Genomic DNA, 17,812 nt, shown 5'->3' on the forward strand with positions numbered 1-17,812 from the left:
TCACGAAGGTAAACAAACCACACCACAGGGTGAAAACCATCAGTGTGGTCTTTTTTACTGTTTTCAAACCTCCTGAGATCTCTGTAATGATGCAGAGAATTTGGAGGACTCGCCTCTCTATCTCTCTCCAACACACCGCCTTATGTAATGATTGTGATGCTTATGTAAGAAGAGAGAGAGAGTAGTCAAGTCTCTGTTGTTCCTTTGCAACCCTCTGCCCCCAGCAAGCCATCATAGCTCAGTTCAATCCTGCCTGATCCAGTCCAGATTTCAAAGTCAGGGATTTGACACACCATCCACACTGTGATGTCACACAGAAGTGACAGGTTATCTTAACTTCACATACTATCCCATGGATTAAAGTTATCACTGATTAAAACCCCTCACACACAACACAACACAAAGCCCTATCAGAGGTGTTGGCGTTTTTTTTTTACTTACACTGAACAAAAATATAAACGCAACATGTAAAGTGTTGGTCCCATGTTTCATGAGCTGAAATAAAAGATCCTCAAAATGTTCCATACGCACAGAAAGCTTATTTCTCTCAAATGTTGTGCACAAATCTGTTTACATCCCTGTTAGTGAGCATTTCTCCTTTGCCAAGATAATCCATCCACCTGACAAGTGTGGCATATCAAGAAGCTGATTAAACAGCATGATCATTACACGGGTGCACCTTGTGCTGGGGACAATAAAAGACCACTATAAAATGTGCAGTTTTGTCACACAACACAATGCCACAGATGTCTCATGTTTTGAGGGAGCGTGCAATTGGAATGCTGACTGCAGGAATGTCCACCAGAGCTGTTGCCAGAGAATGGAATGTTTATTTCTTTACCATAAGCCACCTCCAACGTCGTTTTAGAGAATTTGGCAGCACGTCCAACCGGCCTCACAACCGCAGACAACGTATATGGCATCATGTGGGCGAGCAGTTTGTTGATGTCAACGTTGTGAACAGAGTGCCCCATGGTGGCGGTGGGGTTATGGTATGGGCAGGCATAAGCTACGGACAACGAACACAATTGCATTGTAATCGATGGCAATTTGAATGCACAGAGATACCATGACGAGATCCTGAGGCCCATTGTGAGGCCCATTTCTTTTAAGGCATCTGTGACCAACCGATGCATATCTGAATTCCCAGTCATGTGAAATGAAATCCATAGATTAGGGCCTAATGAATTGATTTCAATTGACTGATTTCCTCATATGAACTGTAACTCAGTAAAATCTTTGAAATTGTTGCGTGTTGTGTTTTATGTTTTTGTTCAATATTTATTTAACCTTGCCTGAAACCTTCAGAAGAAATCGATTGAGGGACTGAAATGATTGACTTCTAGCTTGACAATGCAATAAACTAAAGAGGTGTTCAACAGTCTTAAACTATACAATAACTACAATCACCTCTGAAGCCTCAATGTATTGGATTGTAATTATGCGTTCAAATGAAAAAGCTTTCCAGATGACTTTTTACAGGAGTCTGAGGGAACCGTCAAAGGAATCGATTGCTCTTTGACCCTTGGTTATAGTAACCCTCGTGCTATGAGAGAGGCCGGGGTGCGTGTGCATTTATCTCGTTCTAGCTACTATGTGCAATGTGCTTTAGAGTAAAACCAAGTCGTATCCTACCTCTCTAACGGTTTGTAAGAGCAGATACTGTAGCTCCTCTAACAGCCCTTACAGCACTTTGTGTTGTCCTAATACCATGTCATTCTCCATAGCCTTACCACGACATACCAGAGGATCAAGCTTTTTCCAGTATGGCACAATGCACTTAGCCAGACTGTTGCAGTATGTACAGTAAAATTGATTATGTATTTCCAGCAATGGTTTATGCAGCCAAAAGCATATTGTTTTGAGCCGTCTGACAGGACATTGAGTAGACTTTAGCGTAGGGATTGAAAAATGAGGATGCCAAGTAAGGGACATGGCACTGAAAGCTATTACTGTGGCATCAGAATAATATTCACAGAATCTATGATGAGATTACTTGCGGGGTGTGTGTGTGTGTGTGACCTCATCGCCATGGTAACAATAACTTTTTACACAGGGGGCGGGGGGGGTCTCGGTCAGTAGTTACTGTAATGTATGTGGACGTGGAGCTTTGTCCTTCCTGCAGGGGTGTTTTCTTCCGGTGCCAGGCTGAGGAGAGACAAGTCTCTGTGTGCATGACCTGTCAGACTGGCCCCCTCTCCTCTCCAGCCCTCCACACACGCTCTCTTCTCCAACCCTGCACACTCACACCTCTTAGGGCTTAATCCAGCTGGGAAATGGATATGTAAGTTTATGTAAATCCTACATTGGTTCCATGTATTTTTTTTTATTTAGGATTCAAACCTTGTGTGTAAAATATGTATGTGTCTGCTTTCATACTGCTTCAAAACGAAGTGCAAAGGGCCATACTGAAAGATCCTCTCTATGCAGTGGTAAGACTAGGGAGAATGAAGGACACGGTAAAAGATGCCCCAAAACATGACACAATCTGAGGCCTTTATTCAGTTGATTCATGGACGGAATTGACCCCAACCCTGGCCACTACCAAGAATCACTGAACTGAACTAAGTTCAAGTGAAATCCAACACAACATTCCTCTCAGTATTGGGGAAGGGAGCCATCTTGTTTACCTAAGCATCTTGCCAGCTGTTGTTTTGGGGTTTGTTGTTGTTGATGTCATTATTTGTTTGTTGTTGGTTGGAGTGTGGTAGAGGTATTTGTAATTACTCGCACCGTGTGTGTGTACCTGTGTGTGGAGCTTTGTGTAGTGAACCCACTTACTTGCTAGTTGCGCTGTTGGCAGCAGGGTTGGTTGGGTGAGTGGCTCCCTGAGTGATTGCCCTGTATGGGTAGCACTGGACACAGAGTGGGCACTAGCCCTGGCACTGGTTGCTTTGGCTGCAGAGCCACAGTGTGAAATGCATTCCAGTGTGTTGCTGACCTGCCAACTGAATGGTACAGTAGTGCCTACTGGGAGAATGTCTATGTACTGTACTAAAGGGATGGTGGGAGGAAGGGATGGAGGGTTTTGAAGCAAGGTTTTCAACCATGATTGTACTATGTAGTTAATTCAGCTTACTGGAACACACTCTTTGAAAGCCACTCTGGATAATAGTGTCTGTTAAATGATTAAAATGGGAATGTAAAATTGGAGGGAGGTAGGGAGATATTATACACTTGCTAAGGGATGAGGCCATTGAAAAATCCAACACGAAGATATGTCTTACAACCCTACACAATTCGCACATCCTCACCCACTCACCCTTTCTCCTCTCCCTCCATCTCGCATTCGCTCACTCTCTCTCTCGCTCTCTTCTCAACCCCCTCTGTTTCTCTCCAATCTCTATTTCTCTAACTCTACCCGCCTATATCTCTCTCTCTCGCTCTCTCTCTCTCTCTCTCTCTCTCTCTCTCTCTCTCTCTCTCTCTCTCTCTCCCTCTTTCTCTCTCTCTCTGGGGCCTTGTCAGTTCTTATGAGTTGAAATGGCTGTGTTGTGTTCGGCACTGAGGGCAGGCTGAAGCTCGCTGACTCACACAACCTCTTGGGTGTTCAGAGGGAAAATGTCACCGCACATTGGGCAGCCATCAACACACACACACACACACTCATGGCAAGGCTATTTTTAGGTCCTGTCACTCAAATGGACTGTGTACGATAGTGCCACTACACATGTCTCTGCTGCACTAAATGACACAGAGTTTCTCCCTGTTTAGTAATATTGTGTGTGTGTGTTTTCTGTGTGTGTGTTTTCTCTCCAGCGCTACATGAGTTCCCCACAGACCTGTTCACCAACCAGGAGCGCACAGAGGGAGCAGTGGCCTTACATGTCCTGTTTGTGAGTGACTGTTCTACACTCAACACACACCAACACACTATCTACTCTACACAATGGCTACCTGCCACTGACCGTGTGATGCAATGCATTGAAAAGCAGGATAGTGTCTTTAACACAGTTGCAGTGGTGGAAAACGTACCCAATTGTCATACTTGAGTAAAAGTAAAGATACCTTAATAGAAAATGACTCAAGTAAAAGTGAAAGTCACCCAGTAACATACTACTTGAGGAAAAGTCTAAAAGTATTTGGTTTTATATATACGTAAGTATCAAAGGTATATGTAATTGCTAAAATATACTTAAGTATCAAAAGTAAAAGTATAAATCATTTCACATTCCTTATATTAAGCAAACCAGATGGCACGATTTTCTTGTTTGATTATTTTACGGATAGCCAGGCGCACACTCCAACACTCTGACATAATTTACAAACGAAGCTGTCACAAGCTGATGTGGATGCGGTGTTGGAGTCAGGCGCAGGACACAGAAGCTCAGTCAAAAAAGACTTTACTAGTCCACAAATACAATACAAAATAAACGGGCCTCAAACACTGGAGGCGAGCGATTACGCATACAGTGCGTAAAGACACTATCAACATGAGAACAAATATCTTACATCAAAGGTGTCACGATCGTCTAAGGAAGGAGTGGACCAAAGCGCAGCGTTTGTAGCGAACATGTTGACTTTATTAAATAAAGCAACCACGAAAACAACAAAACCAAATGACGATACGTGAAGTCCAAAAGTGACAATGACTGAACAGGAACAAAACCCCACCAACACAAGGTGAAAACAGACAGTATAAATATGGCTCCCAATCAGAGACAACGAGCCAACAGCTGACACTCGTTACCTCTGATTGGGAGTCACTCAACCAAACAAAGAAATACAACACATAGAACCACCCAACCAAACAAAACACCACGAAACGAACACACCCTGGCTCAACACACAAAGTCCCGGAGCCAGAGCGTGACAGTACCCCCCCCTAAAGGCGCGGACTGCGACCGCGCCTCAATAAGGCTAAACAAGGGAGGGCTGGGTGGGCGTACCTCCTCGGCGGTGGTTCTGGCTCCGGCCCTGATCCCCACCTCCTCTTCAACCCCCCAAAGTACCCCTGGTCCTGTCTAGCCCCGCTGGTCGGAGCCGGACTGACGACACGCGCCCCTGGCTTGGTGCGTGTAGGAGGAACGAGCTGGACCAGGCTGACGACTCGCATCCCTGGTTTGGTGCGAGTAGCAGGAACGGGCTGGACCAGGCTGACGACGCGCACCACTGACCTGGTGCGGGGAGCAGGACTGAGCCGGACCGGGCTGACGACGCGCACCACTGACCTGGTGCGGGGAGCTTGGCTGGGCCGGACTGGGCTGGCGACGCGCACCACAGACTTGGCGCGGAGAGCAGAAACGGGCCGGACAGGGCTGGCGAGACGCACCACAGACTTGACGCGGGGAGCAGGAATGGGCAGAGCCGGACTGACGAGACGCACCACAGACTTGATGCGGGGAGCAGGAATGGGCCGGGCTGGGCTGGCGACGCGCACCGCAGGTTCGATGCGGGGAGCAGGAATAGACCGGACCGTACTGGGGACACACACCACTGGCTCTACACCGGGCTCTGGAACGGGCCGGACCGGACTGGCAACACACGCCAGTACCTCTCGCCGTGCCTCCACACCTTCCATCCCCTCTTCTACCAGTGGCCCCCGTAACCCGGCGGCCTTCTCCGGCAACCCACTGGACCGCTCTATCGCGGCCTCCTGCTGGTCCGCCGTCGTGAGCCCCCCCCTAAAAATTTTCGGGGCGTCTCTCCTACCCGTGGACCACTTCTCCATATCCCTCGCCAGCTTCTCGCCTTTCTGCCATAACGTCAAGCCCTTGTCTTCCTCCCTCGGCTTGACCCAGTCCAGGAGGCGAAGGAGATCTGTGAGGGATCTCCCTGGCGATGGCTCCTGAACACACTGCTTGGTCCCATCTTGGTGGGTTTTTCTGTCACGATCGTCTAAGGAAGGAGTGGACCAAAGCGCAGCGTTTGTAGCGAACATGTTGACTTTATTAAATAAAGCAACCACGAAAACAACAAAACCAAATGACGATACGTGAAGTCCAAAAGTGACAATGACTGAACAGGAACAAAAACCCACCAACACAAGGTGAAAACAGACAGTATAAATATGGCTCCCAATCAGAGACAACGAGCCAACAGCTGACACTCGTTACCTCTGATTGGGAGTCACTCAACCAAACAAAGAAATACAACACATAGAACCACCCAACCAAACAAAACACCACGAAACGAACACACCCTGGCTCAACACACAAAGTCCCGGAGCCAGAGCGTGACAAAAGGACAGGCGGACAATCATACACAACTGCAAACAAAACTAAAGGAAACGTATAGGTGACCTAATCGATACATAACACGAAACAGATGCACTAACAAGACAAGACCAAACAAACATCGATACATCAAGCGGTAGTAACTAGTACTCCGGGGACGACGAACGCCGAAGCCTGCCCGATCAAGGAGGAGGAGCAGTGTCGGCGGAATTCATGACAGTACCCCCCCCTTGACGCGCGGCTCCAGCCGTGCGCTGACCCCGGGCTCGGGGACGGCCAGGAGGACGCGGAGCAGGGCGCGTGGGATGACTACGGTGGAACTCAGTCAGGAGGGATGGATCTAAAATGTCCCTCCTAGGCACCCAGCACCGTTCCTCCGGGCCGTACCCCTCCCACTCCACGAGATATTGTAGACCCCCCATCCGACGTCTCGAATCCACGATGGACCGGACCGAGTACGCCGGAGCCCCCTCGATGTCCAGTGGGGGCGGAGGAGTCTCTCTTATCTCATAGTCCTGGAGTGGACCAGCTACCACCGGTCTGAGGAGAGACGCATGGAACGAGGGGTTAATGTGATAATCATTAGGCAGTTGTAACTTGTAGCAAACCTCGTTCAATCTCCTCAGGACTTTGAATGGCCCCACAAACCGCCGACCCAGCTTCCGGCAGGGCAGGCGAAGGGGCAGGTTTCGAGTCGAGAGCCAGACTCGATCTCCAGGGGCGTATACTGGACCCTCACTGCGGTGGAGATCGGCGCTCGCCTTCTGCCGACGGATGGCCCGCTGCAGATGGACGTGTGCAGCGTTCCACGTCTCCTCCGAGCGCCGAAACCATTCATCCACCGCAGGAGCCTCGATCTGGCTCTGATGCCATGGTGCCAGAACCGGCTGATACCCTAACACACACTGGAAAGGGGTCAGGTTAATAGAGGAGTGGCGAAGAGAGTTCTGAGCCATCTCTGCCCAGGGGATATACCCCGACCACTCCTCCTGCCGGCCCTGGCAATATGATCTCAGAAACCTACCCACATCCTGGTTCACTCTCTCCACCTGCCCATTACTCTCAGGGTGGAACCCCGAGGTAAGGCTAACCGAGACCCCCAAGCGTTCCATGAACGCCCTCCAGACTCTAGAGGTGAATTGGGGACCCCGATCAGACACTATATCCTCGGGAACCCCGTAGTGCCGGAAGACGTGGGTAAACAAAGCCTCAGCAGTCTGTAGGGCAGTAGGGAGACCCGGCATTGGGATGAGACGACAGACCTTAGAGAACCGATCCACAACGACCAGAATAGTGGTATTCCCCTGAGAGGGGGGAAGGTCCGTAACAAAGTCCACCGAGAGGTGAGACCACGGCCGTTGTGGAACGGGCAGGGGTTGTAACTCCCCCCTAGGCAGGTGTCTAGGCGCCTTACACTGAGCGCACACCGAGCAGGAGGAGACATAAACACTCACGTCCCTAGCCAATGTTGGCCACCAGTACTTCACACTAAGGCAGTGCACTGTCCGGCCAATACCTGGATGTCCAGAGGAGGGTGACGTATGAGCCCAATAAATGAGACGATCACGGACCTCGAGCGGCACGTACGTCCGACCCACTGGACACTCTGGGGGAGTAGGGTCGGTGCGTAACGCCCGCTCAATTTCCGTATCGACCTCCCATACCACCGGTGCCACCAGACAAGACTCCGGCATTATGGGAGTGGGCTCAACGGACCTCTCCTCTGTGTCATACCGCCTGGACAGGGCGTCTGCCTTACCGTTCTGGGACCCTGGGATGTAGGTTATCTTAAACACAAACCGGGTCAGAAACATGTTCCACCTAGCCTGACGAGGGTTCAATCTCCTAGCTGCCCGGATGTACTCCAGGTTACGGTGATCAGTCAGAATGAGAAAAGGGTGTTGAGCCCCCTCAAGCCAATGCCTCCACACCTTTAGAGCTTGAACCACGGCTAACAGCTCCCTGTCCCCTACGTCATAATTACGTTCCGCCGGGCTGAGCTTTTTAGAATAAAAAGCGCAGGGACGGAGCTTAGGAGGCGTGCCTGAGCGTTGCGACAGTACTGCCCCAATCCCGGCCTCTGACGCGTCCACCTCTACCTGGAACGCTAAAGCGGGGTCCGGGTGCGCCAGCACCGGAGCCGAAGTGAACAGGACCTTCAGTTTACCAAACGCCCTGTCCGCTTCAGCCGACCACTGCAAACGCACCGGGCCCCCCTTCAGCAGGGAAGTAATGGGAGCTGCTACCTGTCCAAAACCCCGGATAAACCTCCGGTAGTAATTGGCAAACCCCCAAAACTGCTGCACCTCTTTAACAGTGGTTGGGGTTTGCCAGTTACGCACGGCTGACACACGGTCAATCTCCATCTTCACCCCTGACGCGGACAACTGATGACCCAAGAAGGAGATGGACTCCTGGAAAAACAGACATTTCTCTGCCTTGACATACAAGTCATGCTCCAACAGCCTACCCAACACTCGGCACACCAGGGCTACATGCTCGGCTCGTGTAGAAGAGTACACTAGGATGTCGTCAATGTACACTACCACACCCTGCCCATGCAGGTCCCGGAAGATCTCGTCCACAAATGATTGGAAGACTGAAGGAGCATTCATTAACCCGTATGGCATGACGAGATACTCATAATGACCTGAGGTGGTACTAAATGCCGTCTTCCATTCATCTCCCTCCCTAATGCGCACCAAGTTATAGGCGCTCCTGAGATCCAGTTTTGTGAAGAAAGGCGCTCTGTGCAATGATTCAGTCATACTCGCAATCAGAGGAAGAGGGTAACTGTATTTAACAGTGATCTGATTGAGACTACGGTAATCAATACACAGGCGCAACCCTCCGTCCTTCTTCTTCACAAAAAAGAAACTCGAGGACGCAGGGGAAGTGGAGGACCGTATGTATCCTTGTCTCAGGGACTCAGCTATGTATGTCTCCATAGCCACCGTCTCCTCTTGAGACAGAGGATACACATGGCTCCGCGGGAGTGCCACACCTGTCTGGATGCCAAATCCTCATACTCAGGGGGAATGTGCATTGCGGGCACTTGGTTCGGACTCTCCACCGTGGTCGCCCCAACGGAAACACCTAAACATCGCCCAACACACTGGTCAGACCATTCCTTGAGAGCCCTCTGTTGCCACGAAATGGTGGGGTCATGGGTGATTAACCAAGGAAGCTCCAGCACCACGGGATACGCAGGAGAGTCAATCAGGTACAACTGAATGATCTCCTCATGACCCCCCTGCGTCTTCATCTTTAGTGGCGCTGTGACCTCCCTAATCAACCCAGATCCCAACGGGCGGCTATCTAGGGCATGGACAGGGAAGGGTGCATCAACGGGCAGGAGGGGAATCCCTAACTTAGTACAACATTTCCGATCAATAAAATTCCCAGCTGCGCCTGAATCGACTAGCGCCTTATGCTGGGAATGAGATGCAACCTGAGGAAATACCACAGGTATACACAAGTGAACAACAGAGAGCTCTGGGTGAGTGGGGCGCCTACTCACCTGAAATGACTCCCCAGTGCGCGACCTGTTGCCCCGATTCCCTGGAGACCCTCCCCAGCACCTAGCCGCAGAGTGTCCTCCACGGCCACAGTTGGTGCAGGGGACCCCCTCGGGTTCTCTCTCCTTCTCTCTCTAGCGCCAGCACCCCCGAGCTCCATAGGGCTCGGCTCGGAGGTGCTGGGGGATGGAATGGACGGCCCCAACTCGGGACGTCCGCGGGTGGCCAGCAGGGTATCCAGACGAATGGACATGTCCACCAGCTGGTCGAAGGACAGATTGGTGTCCCTGCAGGCCAGCTCTCGACGAAAGTCCTCACGCAGGCTACACCAATAGTGGTCGATGAGGGCCCTCTCATTCCACCCCGCATCCGCCACTAGAGTCCGGAAATCCAGGGCGAACTCCTGTGCGCTCCTCTTCCCCTGTCGGAGGTGGAACAGACGCTCCCCCGCCGCTTTACCCTCAGGAGGGTGATCGAATACAGCCCTGAAGCGGCGGGAGAACTCTGCGTAGCTGATGGTGGCGGCGTCTATTCCCCTCCATTCGGCGTTGGCCCACTCCAACGCCTTGCCGGAGAGACAGGAGATGAGGGCGGAAACGCTCTCGTATCCCGAGGGCGCCGGGTGTATGGTGGCCAGGTAGAGTTCCACCTGAAGGAGGAACCCCTGACACCCGGCTGCGGTGCCATCATATGCCCTCGGGAGCGAGAGCCGAATCCCACTGGATTCCGGAGCTGGTCTGGTGGGGCTGGCCGATGGTGGTGGTAATGTAGGAGGAGGTGTGGGCACGCCTCCCCTTTCCCATCGGCGCAGGGTGTTCATCACCTCCTGCATGGCGGAGCCGAGTTGCTTGATCCTGGCATGCTGACAGCTGACCCGATCCTCCAGCGACTCGGTCGGCACCGCTGCTCCTGCTGACTCCATAGTATTGGTGTGTGATTCTGTCACAAGCTGATGTGGATGCGGTGTTGGAGTCAGGCGCAGGACACAGAAGCTCAGTCAAAAAAGACTTTACTAGTCCACAAATACAATACAAAATAAACGGGCCTCAAACACTGGAGGCGAGCGATTACGCATACAGTGCGTAAAGACACTATCAACATGAGAACAAATATCTTACATCAAAGGACAGGCGGACAATCACACACAACTGCAAACAAAACTAAAGGAAACTTATAGGTGACCTAATCAATACATAACACGAAACAGGTGCACTAACAAGACAAGACCAAACAAACATCGATACATCAAGCGGTAGTAGCTAGTACTCCGGGGACGACGAACGCCGAAGCCTGCCCGAGCAAGGAGGAGGAGCAGTCTCGGCGGAATTCGTGACAGAAGCATTTGTGTTTAGTGAGTCCGCCAGAGCAGAGGCAGTTGGGATGACCAGGGATGTTCTCTTGATAAGTGTGTGAATTGGAAAAATGTTCTGTCCTGCTAAGCATTCGAAATGTAACTAGTACTTTTGGGTGTAAGGGAAAATGTATGGAGTAAAAAGTACATTATTTTCTTTAGGAATGTAGTGAAGTAAAAGTTGTCAAGAATATAAATAGTAAAGTAAAGTACAGATACCACAAAACACGACTTAAGCAGTACTTTTTTACACCACGGCACAGTTGCCAAGCCATCCTAAAGAGGGCGGTGTCTCTCTGGCAGGCTTGGGTGCCAGATGTTGGATAGAGGCTTAGCTGACATACGAGGCCACTGGCACAGAGTGTGTCTCAGCTTAGGATACTTTCTCCGAAAAAACGGACACATTGAGCTAAGGGACACTATCACTGCATCACATGGGGGTCTGAAAGGTTCCAGAACACTGCTGAGATCACAGAGTTTGTTCATATATGGGTATGCGTGTTCTGACGTTGTTATGTGTCATTCCTCTGTAGGCCATGTACATGTTCTATGCGCTGGCCCTGGTGTGTGATGACTACTTTGTTCCCTCTCTGGAGAAGATATGCGAGGTAAGAATGTAATACACTATTCTGTAACAGGGTCGGGGTCAATTCAACGGGAATGAATTTTAGGCACACAATTCTTATTTTCAGATAAGAAGATGTGCTTTCTACTCTCTCTAACACTCTCACTCTCTCTCTGTCTCTCTCAGCGTCTTCATCTTAGTGAGGATGTGGCAGGAGCAACCTTCATGGCAGCCGGCAGCTCAGCTCCTGAACTCTTCACCTCTGTCATCGGTGAGACGTACAGACACACAGACACACATACTTTTAAAATGTTTTTATGTTTTACTTTATCAGCAGTCCCAGTATGTTTTAATGAGTGAGAGTGATATACGTTAGCCATGTCAATACTTTACATGTACAAGCTTGTAACCCTCCATTCCTAACCATTGTATAACCCAGGGGTGTTCTGTCTTTTATTTGTTACTGTGCAGGTGTGTTCATCACTAAAGGGGATGTGGGGGTGGGCACGATTGTGGGCTCCGCCGTCTTCAATATCCTCTGCATTATCGGAGTGTGTGGAATATTTGCTGGCCAGGTAGGTTTCTGTACCTTGGCTTGCTCAGGCATGCACACACACACACACACACACACACACACACACACACACACACACACACACAGACACACCGGAAGGGATGAATACCTGGGGGTAAAATGTTGTCTGTTCCACTCTTACTGAATGTTTTCTCTCTTTCTCTCTCTCTCTCTCTCTCAGGCGGTGCATCTGTCTCGTTGGTCTCTTATGAGAGACTCTGTGTACTACACCCTGTCCATCGCTGCTCTCATAGTGGTGAGTGGAGCCTGACCATTGCAAACCAGTGAAGTGAGCCTTAAAGGCTCTGTATGGTCAATCCGATTTCTGCAGTGGCCGTACAGCATGCGGCCTCCGCAGATGTCAGATCATTCATACTTCTTGCGCTTCGTGGAGCAGAGCAGAACTGTTGTGAGGGAAGTTGTCAAGGAAGTGAGTTTGTGTTTACACAGGACCTCCCGCCCCCACCTACCGTCAACCAATCATGTCAATGCGGAGCTAAACAAAGCTATACGGAGCCCTCTGCATTGTTACATTTGGGAGGCGCAAGGCGATGCGGTACAGAGCTCAATTTGGCCTCCGGAGGCTCCGCAATTGCGTCAGACCCTCCATATGGAGCCTCCGGATCGCAATTCCGGAGCAAGCATAAATTGGCTTTTAGTGTGTTGCATCCTGTTGATCAGATGGTGCAACTACAGTGGAGCCATACACTGTTAACATCAGAGAATGGTGAACCACCATGGTTTTTACTGTACTTCCAGTCATTCTTCCAAGTGTTCAGTATCATTCTTCTTTTTCTCCTTACAGTTCATATATGATGAAAAGGTTTCATGGTAAATATGGCTTTCACTTTCTTGTGTATACAGTACATACGTTATGTGTTGTATTGTATAGCTGTTAAAAATCAGTTTCAATTGAATCCCTCTCGATGTTTGTTCCAGGTGGGAGTCTCTGACACTGGTTCTGATGTATTTCGGCTACATTTTGATAATGAAGTAAGTCTGTGTCTGACACCATCAATACACACACTTCAAAACAATTAGAGGTATGAAGTTGTATCCACATCCTTGTTCTGTCCCTCTTTGTCTAGGTATAACTGTCACATTGTTTGTTTCTGTGCATAGGTTTAACTCGAACATTGTGCGTTTCCTGGAGAGGCGGAAGAAGAACTCGTCCAGCCTGGGGAACGGCGCAGCCAGTAACGCTGACCTGGATGACAATTGTGACGCCACCGCTGTCCTGCTGAAGAAAGGTACGGTCTGACTGTTCTGCTACAGTGGGGGAAAAAAGTATTTAGTCAGCCACCAATTGTGCAAGTTCTCCCACTTAAAAAGATGAGAGAGGCCTGTAATTTTCATCATAGGTACACGTCAACTATGACAGACAAATTGAGGGAAAAAAATCCAGAAAATCACATTGTAGGATTTTTTATTAATTGATTTGCAAATTATGGTGGAAAATAAGTATTTGGTCACCTACAAACAAGCAAGATTTCTGGCTCTCACAGACCTGTAACAACTTCTTTAAGAGGCTCCTCTGTCCTCCACTCATTACCTGTATTAATGGCACCTGTTTGAACTTGTTATCAGTATAAAAGACACCTGTCCACAACCTCAAACAGTCACACTCCAAACTCCACTATGGCCAAGACCAAAGAGCTGTCAAAGGACACCAGAAACAAAATTGTAGACCTGCACCAGGCTGGGAAGACTGAATCTGCAATAGGTAAGCAGCTTGGTTTGAAGAAATCAACTGTGGGAGCAATTATTAGGAAATGGAAGACATACAAGACCACTGATAATCTCCCTCGATCTGGGGCTCCACGCAAGATCTCACCCCGTGGGGTCAAAATGATCACAAGAACGGTGAGCAAAAATCCCAGAACCACACAGGGGGACCTAGTGAATGACCTGCAGAGAGCTGGGACCAAAGTAACAAAGCCTACCATCAGTAACACACTACGCCGCCAGGGACTCAAATCCTGCAGTGCCAGACGTGTCCCCCTGCTTAAGCCAGTACATGTCCAGGCCCGTCTGAAGTTTGCTAGAGTGCATTTGGATGATCCAGAAGAGGATTGGGAGAATGTCATATGGTCAGATGAAACCAAAATAGAACTTTTTGGTAAAAACTCAACTCGTCGTGTTTGGAGGACAAAGAATGCTGAGTTGCATCCAAAGAACACCATACCTACTGTGAAGCATGGGGGTGGAAACATCATGCTTTGGGGCTGTTTTTCTGCAAAGGGACCAGGACGACTGATCCGTGTAAAGGAAATAATGAATGGGGCCATGTATCGTGAGATTTTGAGTGAAAACCTCCTTCCATCAGCAAGGGCATTGAAGATTAAACGTGGCTGGGTCTTTCAGCATGACAATGATCCCAAACACACCGCCCGGGCAACGAAGGAGTGGCTTCGTAAGAAGCATTTCAAGGTCCTGGAGTGGCCTAGCCAGTCTCCAGATCTCAACCCCATAGAAAATCTTTGGAGGGAGTTGAAAGTCCGTGTTGCCCAGCGACAGCCCCAAAACATCACTGCTCTAGAGGAGATCTGCATGGAGGAATGGGCCAAAATACCAGCAACAGTGTGTGAAAACCTTGTGAAGACTTACAGAAAACGTTTGACCTGTGTCATTGCCAACAAAGGGTATATAACAAAGTATTGAGAAACTTTTGTTATTGACCAAATACTTATTTTCCACCATAATTTGCAAATAAATTCATTAAAAATCCTACAACGTGGTTTTCTGGATTGTATTTTCTAATTTGGTCTGTCATAGTTGACGTGTACCTATGATGAAAATTACAGGCCTCTCTCATCTTTTTAAGTGGGAGAACTTGCACAATTGGTGGCTGACTAAATACTTTTTTTCCCCACTGTATATGTGTGTCTGTGTGTGTGTGTTTGCCTCATGTCTCTCTCCCTCTCTCTCTTTCTCTCACGCTCTCTCGTAGCTAACTTCCACAGAAAGCAGTCAGTGTTGATGGTAGATGAGTTGCTGTCAGCCTACCCCCACCAGCTGTCCTTCTCTGATGCCAGCATGAGGATCATGATTACCAGCCACTTCTCCCCTCGCACACGCCTCACCATGGCCTCACGCGTGCTCATTACTGAGGTAGGACCACACAGACACAAACACACACACGCCTCACCATGGCCTCACGCATGCTCATTACTGAGGTAGGACCACACAGACACAAACACACACACGCCTCACCATGGCCTCACGCGTGCTCATTACTGAGGTAGGACCACACAGACACAAACACACACACGCCTCACCATGGCCTCACGCATGCTCATTACTGAGGTAGGACCACACAGACACAAACACACACACGCCTCACCATGGCCTCACGCATGCTCATTACTGAGGTAGGACCACACAGACACAAACACACACACGCTTTGCCATAGCCTTCTGCACACGTGGGTGTTTCTGTTTGCTGTGTGGGTATGAATAAATTATATTCTTACAGCATACTTATTCTGATGTTTGTACAACATATGGCATGTGTTTGTATTGGATAGGCTATGACTATAGGCCTGTGTTTTGGTTAGTCATGTCATATGACATGGATTTTAAACTTTATTTTAAGCCTTTTCCAGAAATTAGAATTAGACCAGAAATGAAAGCATCTATCTGACATAAAAAGAAGAGGGGACAGTTTGATGAAAAAGCTTTAAATAAAGTTTAAAATCCAGGTCATGTGACATGATTAACCAAAACACAGGGCCCTAGCTATGACGTGTGTATGCATTTGTGCAGAGGCAGCGTCTGATTAGCACCCGGCCGTTCACTAACGGAGACTCGGAGGTCACGGTGAAAGTCGGCGGTAGGCGGGGCCTGGAGAATGGACTGGGCGGGCCAGAAAGGGGTGTCAATGGCCGCCGTGGTCACCATGGAGAGGACGACAGGGGAGGGGTGGAGTCTGGCAACGAGACGGAAAACAATGAGAATGATGAGGAAGAGGAGGAGGAGGAAGGGGAGGAGGAAGGGGAGGGACCTTTCGTGCCCTTTCACGCCCCAGGTATAATTTTTTTAATATCATTACAGGGTTTCAAACAATTCTCAGTCTCTCTGAGCTCTCTTTATTGTGTTGGTCAACCACATTCACACTCACCGAAAGGTATTTTTAGATTTCCTCAATAAAAGCATCACTTAATGTAAGCCCAGCAATGAACACAAATTGAAACCATACATCTCCTCTTCCTCTCTTTCTCTTTCTCTCTCTCTCTCTCTCTAGCTGGGTGCTGTAATAAGATCAAGTGGCTATTAGCCTGGCCTCTGTGCCTGCTGTTGTTCTTCACGGTGCCTAACTGTGCCAACCCTCGCTGGGAGAGATGGTTCATGGTCTCCTTCGTCACTTCCACCCTCTGGATTGCTGGCTTTTCCTATGTCATGGTCTGGATGGTGAGGACACACACACGTGCACATACACACACAGACACACACACACACACACACACACAGACAGACACTCACTGATGTGTGTCTCTTCCCTTCAGGTGACAGTGATCGGGTTTACTCTGGGTATCCCTGATGTTATCATGGGCATCACCTTCCTGGCAGCTGGCACCAGTGTACCTGACTGCATGGCCAGTCTTATAGTGGCACGTCAAGGTGAGGACACACACTACCAGGGCTGTTTGCATTGCTGCTGACCTGCCCCATGAACCGACACCCAGGAATCAAAGAGCTCCATACTGTCTGTGTACATGGTCAACAGAGAGAGGGTGGAGAGAAGGGAGGAGGCAAAGCTTGTCATCTGTCGGGCTGTCACCCCCCACACCCCCACCCTCTGTGACTGAGTCGTGTGGGAGTGATGGAAGAGAACACAGTGTGGTTCCTTCCTCCATTTTTTTGATCTGTGTTTATTCTCACTCCCCCTATCAAATATTCATCAGAGTCTGTCTGAGAGGGGGAAATGGGAAACACATTCCCTGACAGTCTGTTTGTTGTTGTTGTGTTTGTTGTTTGTGGCGACCTGAATACCTCAGCAAGTCTGAATTTTTTATTGATGTTACAGATGTTGACCAACATCTCTCTCTCTCTCTCTGCCTCCCTATCTCTCTCTCTCTGCCTCCCTCTCTCTCTCTCTCTCTGCCTCCCTCCCTCCCTCCTCTCTCTCGCTCTGCCTCCCTCCCTCCTCTCTCTCTCTCTCTCTCTCTCTCTCTATCTATTTGTCTCCCTCTCCCTCTCCCTCCCTCCTTCTGCCTTTTGATTTCTCTTTTTCTGCCTCTGCCTCTTCTCCCTTTTTCGTTCTCCCTGTCTCTCTCTCTCTCTCTCAGGTCTTGGGGACATGGCTGTGTCTAACTCTATAGGCAGTAATGTGTTTGATATCCTTATTGGACTGGGCCTACCCTGGGCCCTGCAGACCCTGGCCATCAACTACGGCTCCTACGTAAGTAACAAACACAGTTTCTCCTGACCCTGACTGTGTAAGGTCTTTTAGTAAACCTCTATAAGCAATACACAATAAAAACTGACATGAGCAACCCCTTTGACACGTATACATGCTAGGCCTATTCCGAGAAGGTAATATTGATGTTGCTTTATCATGTGAGAGATGACACAATTGATCTTCTGTCCAGAGCCCTCTCTGCTCATGTCAAATGGTACCAATGTTAT

The 17,812-nt window shown here is 49.2% G+C and overlaps 1 protein-coding gene across 1 annotated transcript in view; it reads left to right on the plus strand.

Annotated features, from left to right (window-relative positions):
• The window catches only part of slc24a3 (solute carrier family 24 member 3), a 113,394-nt gene that overhangs the window by 94,219 nt on the left and 1,363 nt on the right, over positions 1–17,812 (plus strand). The window contains exons 3-15 of the mRNA XM_084153396.1: positions 3,760–3,836; positions 11,579–11,653; positions 11,797–11,881; positions 12,082–12,185; positions 12,366–12,440; positions 12,990–13,015; positions 13,124–13,177; positions 13,307–13,434; positions 15,135–15,295; positions 15,950–16,211; positions 16,428–16,594; positions 16,690–16,804; positions 17,473–17,585. Coding sequence (XP_084009522.1) covers positions 3,760–3,836; positions 11,579–11,653; positions 11,797–11,881; positions 12,082–12,185; positions 12,366–12,440; positions 12,990–13,015; positions 13,124–13,177; positions 13,307–13,434; positions 15,135–15,295; positions 15,950–16,211; positions 16,428–16,594; positions 16,690–16,804; positions 17,473–17,585 — 1,442 coding nt within the window. The remainder of the gene's footprint in view (positions 1–3,759; positions 3,837–11,578; positions 11,654–11,796; positions 11,882–12,081; positions 12,186–12,365; positions 12,441–12,989; positions 13,016–13,123; positions 13,178–13,306; positions 13,435–15,134; positions 15,296–15,949; positions 16,212–16,427; positions 16,595–16,689; positions 16,805–17,472; positions 17,586–17,812) is intronic.

The sequence above is a fragment of the Coregonus lavaretus genome (assembly GCF_964263955.1).
Source record: "Coregonus lavaretus genome assembly, chromosome: 36".
NCBI lineage: Eukaryota > Metazoa > Chordata > Actinopteri > Salmoniformes > Salmonidae > Coregonus > Coregonus lavaretus.